Source organism: Anolis sagrei, chromosome 2 (genome assembly GCF_037176765.1).
Source record: "Anolis sagrei isolate rAnoSag1 chromosome 2, rAnoSag1.mat, whole genome shotgun sequence".
Taxonomy (NCBI): domain Eukaryota; kingdom Metazoa; phylum Chordata; class Lepidosauria; order Squamata; family Dactyloidae; genus Anolis; species Anolis sagrei.
In genome coordinates this window covers 126782634-126794782 of record NC_090022.1, presented here as the reverse complement: position 1 = coordinate 126794782, position 12149 = coordinate 126782634, and the positions used below count along the sequence as shown (strand labels likewise).

General features: G+C 40.3%; 1 protein-coding gene across 1 annotated transcript in view; it reads left to right on the top strand.

Annotated features, from left to right (window-relative positions):
- The window catches only part of LOC132768507 (dynein axonemal heavy chain 9), a 118081-nt gene that overhangs the window by 70930 nt on the left and 35002 nt on the right, over positions 1-12149 (top strand). Inside the window, exon 14 of the mRNA XM_060764463.2 lies at positions 3548-3675. Coding sequence (XP_060620446.2) covers positions 3548-3675 — 128 coding nt within the window. The remainder of the gene's footprint in view (positions 1-3547; positions 3676-12149) is intronic.

The window sequence follows — 12149 nt, the reverse complement described above, 5'->3', positions numbered from 1 at the left end:
TATCTGATTGGGCTGCCACAGCATATATTAGCAGTATTATGTGTACATTGCTCTTCCATCCTGGCTGATCATGCACATGTGGAGTAAACCCCTTAAACAGGAAAACCATATTGTTACTGTTTATTCAAATGTTTTCAGAAGCAGAAAGCTATTTTAATAGCTCAAGTGATTTTGCAAGTCTACTAACTTCCTTATAGTAGGGCGCTTGGGGTGAGGATAATAGAAAATTAGATTTTGTAAGCTTCAATCAGTGTGTATTTTGCATGGAAGCTCACTCTGTACCATCTTTGAACTGTTTTGCCCGGAGTCCAACAAAATCTAACTCTAGCTGGAACTGTGAGACAGAGGCACATCTACATTCATTGCTCATATTACAATATGGAATATTTCAACTGCATCTAGTTAAAAGACTGCCATATATTGTCTGGGCTGGGAGCTATCTATGGTAATGTGGATGTTTTCACAAAGACTAGCCCTTCCTGCTGCCAGCAAATGTTACAGGCCTGTAAGCATACTCTTTTCCTTTTTTGAAATAAAATGTGGTCTGGTTGTGCCTTGCATGCAGAGTAGGCACTGCTACCACCCACCTGTTTCTTTGGGTGGGGGTGGGGGTGGATGGGTTGTTTTGCTTTTCTTTGCACATGTGTTTTGTTGCTCAGAGAAGAGTCACATTCCATGACATTTAGATGTCTTCGCAAAACCAAGAATTTATGAGCAGTACCGCAGAATAATTGTTTCATTCATGTTTCACACTGGGGCAGAGCTTGGAATAAACAAATTAATTATTGATTCATTTGCATAATTAATTGACTTTAATCCCTGTGCAGACTACAATCACTACAATTAGTATCTGACTTAACATAGACCAAAAACATTGCAAGCTGATTTGGAATGAATGGCTAGAAATAGATTAAGTTACTGTGGTTGAGAATAGATTAAGTTACTTTGGGCTTCTGGATAAAGAGGGGAATGGCTCTATTGGGCATGTGAAACTTTGGGCTACTGCTTTGTAACTGAAAGCAGCCCTTGACCTTGTAGGAGGGATGTATAGCTATGGTTTATTCCATTTGACTTAGGCAAGCAGGTCTGTGAAGAAAAAGAGATTTGCTCTGAGGGACTCAGAGAGCAAGGAGGTTAGCAGGACATTGTCAATTTCTATTAAAGCCTGATGTGGGCTGAATGAGGGCAGAGGAGAGTATGAGGGAACATTACCATAGTTGAGGGCAGAACAGTTCCTTGCCACTCCATGGCCCTGTATCTAATATGTTAACCTTCTTTAAAAGCAGAACATGGAGAGGTTAAACAAGAAAGAAAGAGCAACATTGGAGGACAGGGTCAGATGGCACTTTAGTTTCAGGTCTCTGGTCCTCAGACCAAACCCTTTTAAGGACATATTTCAGGGTCTGGTTAAATGCTGCTTTGGTTGAACTTTGTCATTTCAGAGCTCCCTTCTATGGCTGACACTTTTTTCTTACAGTAGTAGGCTCAGCAGTTACGGTTTCCTATTAGAATATGAACAAGGTCATTTTTATTTCCTTATGGCTGGCACATCAAAGCCTAAGCAGACATAGATACAGCTCTGCAGAACCAGAATATCCTCAACAATATTGGTATAATAATTATTAAGTATTTATTTCTTTCTCCATAAAAAGGAATAAAAATGAGATTGGAATGCTTTTCTTTTTCTGGGCTTTGGATGCCCCCAAGCCAACAATCCAGAGGTCAGATAAAATAATTAAAACTCAGCTTCAACAAAGCCTAGTTCACTTAAGTGGTGAGATTTTCTGTCACTGTCTTTCATAAATCTGCCCTCCATTTTGTATAACATTCAGAAGAATAATGTTATTCCTGGTCTGATATCAAAGCAGTCTGCTGGCCTATTTTTTAACCCTTCTCCACCAAAGCAAACACACTTCACATGGAAATCTTAACAAATAACTGTTGAGGTATTATTTTGCATATTTAAAAATGGAAGTATTTTCTGTTAGAACACACCTACTGAATCAATTGGCTATAAATTAGCATTGACAGCCCTGAGCTAAGAAGTCTAGAAATTTCAGTCAAAAAACTATTTTTAAAAAAATGAGTGGAAGTACAGTAGTATACTTTAACTCTTATGGAAAAAAATATATGATTCTGTTCCTTGAGTATAGTGGTGAAATGCTGTCCTGAGAGAACCTAAATGAAGCACTGATTGCTTCTACTCTCTCTGCCATAGATCCACTTTTGGCCATTTGAATTATACACAAAATGGGTGGCAAAAATGGTTGGCGCAGCAAGCAGGGATGACTGTTCTCTGAGAATGCATGGGTTCCCCCCCCCCCTTCTCTGTGCAATAACCCTCAGCTTAACCATGGGTCTTATCAAAATTCACAGGGACCCTAAACCTGCCTTTGACCTATACATGAGGTTGACATACCTAAGTTTATACAGTATTTCATTTTATTCAAATCTCCAGCTTCACGTTCTAATATTATGAAAGAGGGAGAAAAAAAACCTTCTCCTTACCTATTTTCTCAACACTATGCATGGTTTTGTACATCATTATTATGTTTCTTCCTTTTTGTTTAATAGAGTGTCCCAGAGAGTATTATCTTTTCTTGCAGGGTGACCACGATGCTCCTTTGTTTGTCCTTTTCTCTATCTCTTCCACTTTTAAAAAATGTTGAACTGAACACAGTATTCCATACAAGAAGCCCCCACTTACCTGACAGGTTAGGGACCACAGCATTGTTGAAAAGTGGAATTGATTGATAAGTGGAGACCAGAGATTTTTTTAAGCCTGCAAATGCATTTTGACTGTGGAAAAATGTACACTTACAGTACACTGACGCATGTGTGTGAGCAATGCCAAGTGATCCTTGTAGGCAAGAAGAGCAGTTGTCAAATGAATGGAACTTGTCTGGTATTTGCACATGTTGAAAGAGTGAGTCATCAGAAAGCCGGAGAAACTTGTATGTTGCTGTGGATTTAGTCTTAGCAGATTTAGTTTCAGATCCTTTTCACACCCGACATAGTTGAAGTGGTTTTTTTAGAAAAACTATAGCAGCCACCAAACAGCAGTTGCATATTGGTTCTGCATTTCCATTGGTGAAATACCACTCCTCCACGATCTCTTTCTTGGTCAGTCAACATTTCCACCACAGAGTGCATCAGTGAAGTAGGTATTTGTTCCCCGGTATGCATCACTATATTTAGGCTTGGGTTGAATTTCATTTGCCATTGTGATGCCCATTTCCCCAGTTTGGAGAGAACCTTTGGGAGCTCTTTATAGTCAGCCAGCTTGTCCACATCAGCACTCATCTGATAACTGCAGACAGATTATGGACAAGATAAAAAGCACCGCCCACAAAAGACACCCCTGAGAGACCCTTCCACTCATATCCCTCCATTGTAGCAACAGACTATTATTTTTGCTTTCTGTTCTTTTCTCAGTTTTGAGTCCTAATATGATAGTTTCTGTTGTAGGAGAAGTCTTATTGAATGGAGTCTGAAATCAGGACTATGCTATGTTTTCCCAGCTCTGAAAATATCTTCTTTTTTTCAGGGAAGAAACTTGGCTACACATTTAACAACAGGAATTTCCACAATGTCTCTCTTGGGCAAGGGCAGGAGGTAGTAGCAGAACAAACCTTAGACCTGGCTGCAGCAGAAGGACATTGGGTTATCCTTCAGGTACCTCCCTCTCTCTTTTTAAGTTTAAGAATCTTACATTTTTGCCTCTGAATCATCTGTTGCAGAAGTGAATGAAATCATCAGTGACTGGCAGCTGGTTCTGTGTAAGCATGGGCAATTGTCAGCATAACAACCCACTTCTCAGTAAGTCTCAAATGCCTGTAAATGATCAGTTACTATTATAGTTGTTGGTTTCCACAGAGATTGCATCAAGACTATGTGAACAATCCCACTGATGACGTTTGTTGCATTCAAACCCAGAGCACAGTATTGTTATGAAAGACTGATGTGTTCTGTGATGTGTTTCCTGTTCTGTGAATGATTTGAAACATTTGTGTGTGTGTTTTGTTGAAAGAGCACCCTGTGGCCAGTTCAGAAACTCCTAATTTGCATTGGCTATCTCTAGCTAGTTGTGTATGTTTGTGTGTATATGTGTGTATGCAAGAGAAGAGAGAGAATGATAAATTATGTGCCAGTATGATTTGAAGGCACACAACAACAACAGCAAACCTAAATGCTGCTCCAAAAAAAAAAGATTACTTCTGAAACATGTAATTTAAATTAAGCCTATTTTCATATCTCTGCTTGTTTTTCCATTGCTGCTGTGCCTGCTAGTGTTGTATAGGAGCAATGTTGTATGCGGTGCTAAAGAGCTGCCTCTACATTCGGCTAGCCAATAACTTTTTCTATTGTAGATTTTCCAGTGAAGCAGCAAAGGCTATTTAGCAGTTCAGCCAACCATTGATGGTAGTCACCCATCAAGCTATGTGCCCTTGTGAGAAGCACTCAACACAGTTAACCCACAACACAAGTATTTGATGCCTTTAACCATAGCATTCATACATTTCTACTCTGCCCACAGTCTTTTAAAAATTGAGAAGTTTTATTGGCTTTGTGAATATGTAAAAATATTCCAAGGGAGACAGCATCCCAGTAATTTTTGGCAATACAGTAAATGCAAATTTGATACAATTGTGGAAATTAAAAATGGGAAGGTGAGAGTGATGAGCCAAAGTGCAATAAGCCAATAACCCATTCATATTCATGTAGGCTGTAATCCTATAATTCATACTCATATTCATTTAGACTGTAATCCTATAAACACATTTCTGGGGGTAAGCCCCATTGAACTGAAGGATAGTTACTTCTGGGGTGACATGTAGAAGTCTGCCCTGTTAATGAAGGTTGTAAACCTTTGCAATTGTGTCTTTTGATTTTTCCACTTAAATATATCTGCATTTTAAATATAATGTTGGGCTGAATTTCTTCGTCTTTTCATTTACCTGTCAAAGATGTGACTGCATGAAAAATTACTGAGATGAATCAGGTGCCTGTATGTCAAGAAAAAGTGACCCTTTATTAGAGTTGACATAAATGTTAAATGTTTAGACAGCAGAGCCAAAATGAAATTTTAATGTTGTATAAGCATTAGCAGAAGCTGATGCTACTCATAGTCAGCTGATGGTGATAGTGGTTGGCTGAGCCATTGCCTGCTGATCCAAGAAATGATGCAAGTACCCTAATCATAGGGGGTAAATATGGTACCAGTCTTTGGCACATTGGGCAAAGGTCCTATGGCTTTCTCAGCAAATAACAAGAAGGGCTGCTGTTTCTTCCTGGATAAATGCCTTTCCCTTTCAATTCTGCCCATTAATAGGCATGCCTTGACAATAACTCCTATTTTTTGGGCCCAAAACAATAACGAGTTCTTAACATGATTCCTATCTCCACGGGGTTTGCTCTTTCTCATCACATTTGCAGCTACTTATCCTTTGACCTCCAAGAGAGCAAAAGGCAGAAAGGGTTACAGAATGCACATAATGGTATAATCCGCAGGGGTGTCTGCCTCAGTGCTATTCCTGGAGCTATTTTAGAGGCACTGTCTCTCTCACAATCTCCCCACACTTTGCCAAGGAAGGCTGCCAGAGGAGCCTGATGCAAAACCGGTCAGGGTGCAGACTTTTCCTGTTTGTTCTTGAAAATATAGCTCAATTTAATCACAGCTTGCTTAACAAATTCAGTGATTTTAGGACGTATTCTATCTAGGTCTATAGAGTGTAAATTCTAGTTCTTTCCCTAACCATGCACTCAAGTTTGAGGAGGCTGGAGCACTCCGCTGTGCCTTGTTTTCCCTATTTACGAAAAGCGGGTGATTTAATCACTGGCGCACTTTGAAGACGGTGTTTCTCTTCCAGCTTATTGGGCACAGCAGAGATGATAAATGAAATGGAAAGATGCTGGGTACACTGTTAGCATTGCGATTACTGATGGATTTGAACCTGGATTACAATGAGCTCCGGATTTGTGAGTTTACTGCAGAATTTGTTCTAGGCTTTGCTTGGTACTGAGAGCAGAGCCCTGCAAAGATGACTGTTTCGACACACCTTTTCCCTCTTTGTTTTCTCCTTGGCTGAGTTTTTTTTTCTGGACAGAAGCAGAATATTTAGGATGAGTTCCCTAACTTGGAAGCTCTTTCCTCTGTTGGTTGGTTTGTTTTGTTGCTTGTTTGGAGGAGAAAAGAGAGACGCATGAGCTGCAGATTTATTTATTGCAATTTATCTTTAAAGCCTGCACATTTCAAAGAAAAAGGTCCCAGAGTAGTTTGCTGGGAATGATTATAAATTGCTAAAATAACAATCAATATGGAATAATAGAAACAGCCAGTTCAATCACAGCAGAAACAACAAATGAAAAAGAGCAAAGAAATGCAACAGATGCCCTAGTTAAACAAACTTTTGAACTCTGGTTTCCTTTGTACTCCCACATGAACACAAGCTGCTACTCTGTAATATAGCTGAGTTTTGATCCTGGGCTCTTCTTCAATTCAGTTGCTGCCTGTAGAAAACAGAGTTATTTTCTCCCATCTGCATTCATGTCACTTAGTTCACCACTCAGGGTAGAGGACTGGGAAAGAACAGTCCTGACTCCTGTCCTGACTTTGACAATACAGTCCTGACTCCTCTTGTGTATCTGTTTAACCATTTGTGGAAAGGAAAAGGTGAAGCTCTGATGCTATGTATGTGAGGAAACTAACATTGTATTTCATCCTTGGGTCCAACTTGCTCTTCCTCCTTTAAAACCTCATGCCAGAATGATGCCCAATGTCATCATCATGACTGCTTCCAAGTTGTTAAAAAGTCTTGATTGGTATCTTCTTTCTACCTGCAAGAGTCCAGGCACCAGCTCATCCTAATTTAACCACAGTCTTTATCCATTAGTCAGAATGTCACCACCTTCATTCAGTGATTGACTTAATTGAATTCCCGAGTGCCTTTTCATTTTCATACATTGTTGCTTCACTGAGCTCTGGGTTCATGTACTAAATTAAATAACAATGAGCTGCTCAACCATAGCAATGCTCTGATCAAAAGCTTGGCAGAGATTTCCTTATTGCATGTTAAATAATTGGATTATATATTAAGGATTTGAGATAGGGAGTTAAGGGCTTTTGTGCAGGCACAACCTTTTCTTTGTGTCACATATGGATAGCCTGTTTTGTTTTATCTCTAAAATGAAAACAAAGAGAAAGCCATGCACTTTCTCATTAATGTGCCTTCAAGTTGCCTGATGATTTATGATGACCTCATGAATTTCATTGGGTTTTCTTGGGCAAGGAATACTCAGAAAGCCCTATTTTAGGATATTACCTAAGCATACCTTTGTGGCCGTAAAAGCTTTATTTTTAAAAAATAAAAACAAAGAAAGAGATGGAAGAAAAACAAGAGATTTTCAGGCCAGTGTACAGTGTCCCAGAATTTCCTCCCTACTTACTATCTTCTCAACAAGCTAAATGTCATATTCAGAATGCCAGATATGTTTCAGTGTTCTGGGACCTTCTTCTTCACATTGTACATGGTACATGTATTAAATTAAGAGAAAATTCTTTTCTCATAAGTTTGTGCTCTATAGAGAAAAGAGTTTGTGCTCTTTTCTCTATAGCTCTCACCTGAATGAGGTTCTACATCCTGTGTTCCAATGGAGGTAGTTGTGACTGTAGTCTGGAATCTTCAATACTAAATGTATTTTCTGAACCTGTCTTTTTTCTAAGAGAAAGTGATTGAGGGAACCTTTGTGGCAATTCCTTGGCACTGGAACCTTTTACTGGTTAGTGCTCACAATGCCTGCATTGACCTCATGACAGAAATCCCACTGGATTTCATTCTTATTGACTAGTTGCTTGCATGCTCAAGTTTTTCCTCAGTAAATGCCTTGATGTTTTTGATTTTCAGCTTTACTAAACATCTGTGCTGCCTAACAATATAATGTCCCTCTACTTAAGCACGTGATCCATGCAGATTTTCTCTCTGAAGTTGCTACTGTTTGCCATCGGGTCAACTTCAACTTACAGTGATCCTATGAAGAACTGTGGCCTTCATCTGCCTTACTCAAGTCTTGCAAACTCAGGGATATGTCTCCCTTGATTGAGTTAATCTACTTGTAGTGTAGTGTCACTCTTTTGCTCCTGCTTTCCACATTACCAAAAATGTGTGCCTTTTCCAGTGAATCATGTTTTCTCATGATATGCCTCAGTTCGGTAATATTGGCCTGTAGTGATAGTTCAAGCTCTAGGACACATTCATTTGTCTTTTTAACACCTATAGACAACGGTCTCACCCAGTGTTACATTTTAACTGGGTTGATTTTCCCCAGGAACTTATTTTTTCAATGTGTGTTACAATTCAGATACGTGTACATAATGTTTGCAGTTGTAAAATCACATCTATACTTTTTGTTTAAAATATACATTACATCCCCACTTATCTTTTGTTCTCTTTCAGCTTCTCTTTTAAGGCTAATTGGCACCCTGGGGAGACGATCCTCAGTTTTCAGGAGAGTATTAGAGTGCAGAGAAGGTTTTCATCCCCAGCTCTCTTACTCACTCACAGTCTGGTACTTAGGTTTAGGGGAAAAAAGGCACCATGCACAGAAATGGGAAAAGAGAGGGAGTAATTGCTATGCCTAGCCATCGGGCTAAAGAGGGGAGACAATAGAATTGACTCGAAAGTGCTGCAGGCAGGTTTTTTTTTTTTACCACCAATGCTCTAGAGCAGTGGTTCTCAACCTGTGGGTCCCCAGATGTTTTGGCCTTCAACTCCCAGAAATCCTAAGAAGTGGCAAACTGGCTGGGATTTCTGGGAGTTGTAGGCCAAAACACCTGGGGACCCACAGGTTGAGAACCACTGCTCTAGAGTCATCACTTTGTAAAAGGAGAAAATACCACCCTAAAAGTTTACTAGAAAAGGCTGTTGAGGCCAGAATCCTCTTTCCTATAGTGACCCACCAGCAGGACAATAGGAGCTTCTCATTTAGTTTGCAGCAACTCATCTCGAGCTCCTCCAGACTGGCCAAAAACCTGGGGATTTTGCAAGATTCATAGATCTTATTTTCAGTTCCTTTTTTCCTCATGTCAGTGTAATGTTCTCCCTGCCCTATTGTTTTCTTGCGAATTTGTAGTGTTAATAACAGAAGTTCACAAAGGTCTGATATGGATTGGAGTAAATGCCATGTCTGTATCCATTGTCTCAGTTTCCTCAGCTGTATTTTAGGGCAGTCCCCTAGTGAAGTTTGAAATAGGAATGTGACATTTGCCATGAAGATTCGACATTTCCTTTCCTCTCTGCTTTCTTTTAGTGTATTGCTCTATGACTATAATGATTTTTAAAATAAATATCTGAGAAAGGGAATGTGGATATGGGGAGTGATGTGTTGAATTCATGTATCAATCAATAACCTTATTTACACATTGCTTTCCCCTCAAAATTGAGATTCAAAGAGTCTATAGAGAGGATAGTAGAGAGGAAGAAAGACTACACCTATGTCATGGCATAATGGCAACACAAGTGCCATGCTATATTATATTTCTGACTAAATGTTTCTTTCGTCTCCGTGGTCTTGGTGAAATCGCACTTATGGGTAGTTTCTGCATCTGTGCAGTAAGCTCTGAATCTTCTAGAAAACTTTTAGGCTTTTGTGGTTATAGCCCAGCCCACCCTCCTCAGGAGGCATATAGCCAGTGGGAGGGACTCTAGCTTTAGTTCCTTTCATCTGCTGCCATCACAGCAGCGTCAGGAATCTCTCTTGTTCTCAAAGTATGACTAATTACATACTTTGACTTAGGATTGTTTGATGGCAGTTTTTGCTTAACTCTTCAAGTTTAGAATTTTCTCTCTGGTTTGAACTTGGACTGTCTGGACCACTTCTATTTGCTCCTACTCTACTTTAACCCTGGCTTAAAGTAGGGTTGGACTTGAGAGGGCGAGCAATGGCCCTGACTTCATTCCAGTGCCAGCTAAAAATGTCCAGTGGGGACTTCATCCACTTCAAGAGGCGACTGGATCTCCTTACATCTCAGATTCAGACGTGCAGCAACTACAACTCAAAGCATGGCAAATCCAGCCTCATCTCTCTCTCAAGCAGTAAAAACCATAATTGATGCAGCACATAGGACATCCACCAAGCACTCCTATGCTTACAAATGCAACCGTTTAACCACCTTTCTGACACGATTGGCTGCTGACCCGCTAACAGCTTCTATATCACGCATTCTTAATTTCTTAGTCCCCCTTGCGGATGCCAGCCTCTCTCTCCCTCTTGGCACCTGGAAGTAATCCTTTTGACCTTGACTAGACCCCCTTTTAAACCCCTTACATCAGTCAACATGTGCTGTCTCTCCTGGAAAACGGCCTTCCTGGTCGCAATCACTTCAGTTTGTAGGGCCAGTGAGTTGTGTGCCCTGTGTGTGGATGAACCTTACCTTGGGTTTCACAAGGACAAGGTTGTGCTTCATGTTTCATATCCCACAAGATATAGTCTTGCCGGCATTTTTCCAGAATCCATCTACATCTCTGGAATGATCTCTCCCTCTTTTGGATATCTGCATAGCACTTGCCTTTTCTGTGCATAGAATGGCTCATATTAGAAAGTTGTCCACATTGTTCTTGAAATACCAGAAGGATACAAATGGCCTTCTGGTTTCGCCCCAGCAGTTGTTATCATGGATTGTATCAGAAATCTGTTTGGCATACCAGACTTGCCTTTGCAGACTAAAGACCACTCCACAAGGGCTATCACCACCACAATAGCATATCTGAGGGACGATGTGTGTTGGGCAGCTGTTTGGCATACTCCCCTTACCTTCTTCACTTATAACAAGGTGGATTTTTTTCCAAGCAGGATGCAGCCTTTGGCAGGGTGGTCCTCTTCTCTGCTGTGGCATGACACTCACCATCCAAGGTTAGCAGCCTGCTAGCCTACCATATGTGTGATTTCACAGAGACCATGAAGAAGAAGGAATAATTGCTTACCTGTAACTGTGTTTCTTTGAGTGGTCATCTGTGAAATTTGAACTTCCCTGTCTGTCCTCTCCGCTTTTACATCATGCCTTGTTTTTTTGGCCGTTGTGCTATAGGGGAGGAACTAAGGCTACAACTCTTCCCACTGACTATATGCCTCCTGGGTAGGGAGAGTGGGTGGGCCTATAACCACAAAAGCTTTCTAGAAGATTCTGAACTTGCTGCACAGGTGCAGAAACTACCCATATGTACAAATTTCACAGATGACCACTTGAAGAAACACAGTTACAGGTAAGCAACCATCATTTCTTCCTTTTCTTCCTTTCTGGTATCATTAAACTGACTCTAACAAAAATATTTTTAAAATTACATGTTCAAGACAATTAATGGAGATACGTTTTGAGTTCATTGAGAGATACCAGAGGGATGGCGGGATGTCACACCTATAACACAATTTAACATCATCTGAAGAGTGGCTGAAAAGAAACATGCAGGGTAGAGGTACCACTGAATTCCACACAACCAGGAACATACCAGGGCGAAAGCCCTAGTATATTTAAAACACAAATGGATGCAGGAGCACAAACAACAATGAAAAGGCATGGGATCCTGAGGCAGAACACCCTGGAAGTATTGTGCCATCTGGAGCAGACCATTGAGAGAAAGATTGCTTCTGATCTTTGACACCAGTATATAGATATCATGAATGCAAGCCAATGGTGGGCTCACCTTATATTAAATGATTTCATTCCTTTTAAAAGCACCTGAATTGTCAGCTATTGTTGTATCTTGTGGTAGCAGTGATATATTGAAGAAGTGTTTTCACTTGTCTATGCCAAATATGCTAACTTTTAATGGTATTGGATGAACCGGTGTTCCAGTATTGTAAGAAATGGGGAAAAGTTCCTCTCTCCGCCCACATTTCCACACTATGCAAAAAAAATTGTATATCATTCTGCTGCATTTTCCCTTATTTACCGATAAAAGACTAAACAGTCCTAAGCCTTGTAACCTTACCTCATTAGGGAAGCTGTTCCAGCCCCCTAATTATTTTTCTGTACCTTTTTCAGCACTCCAGTATCCCTTTTGAAATGCCAGGAAGAGCCAATCTGTAGGTCATAGATGACTGCACTGAATGTAGCAACAGCATCTTCAGTAAAGCTGTCCTGGCAGATGTTAGAG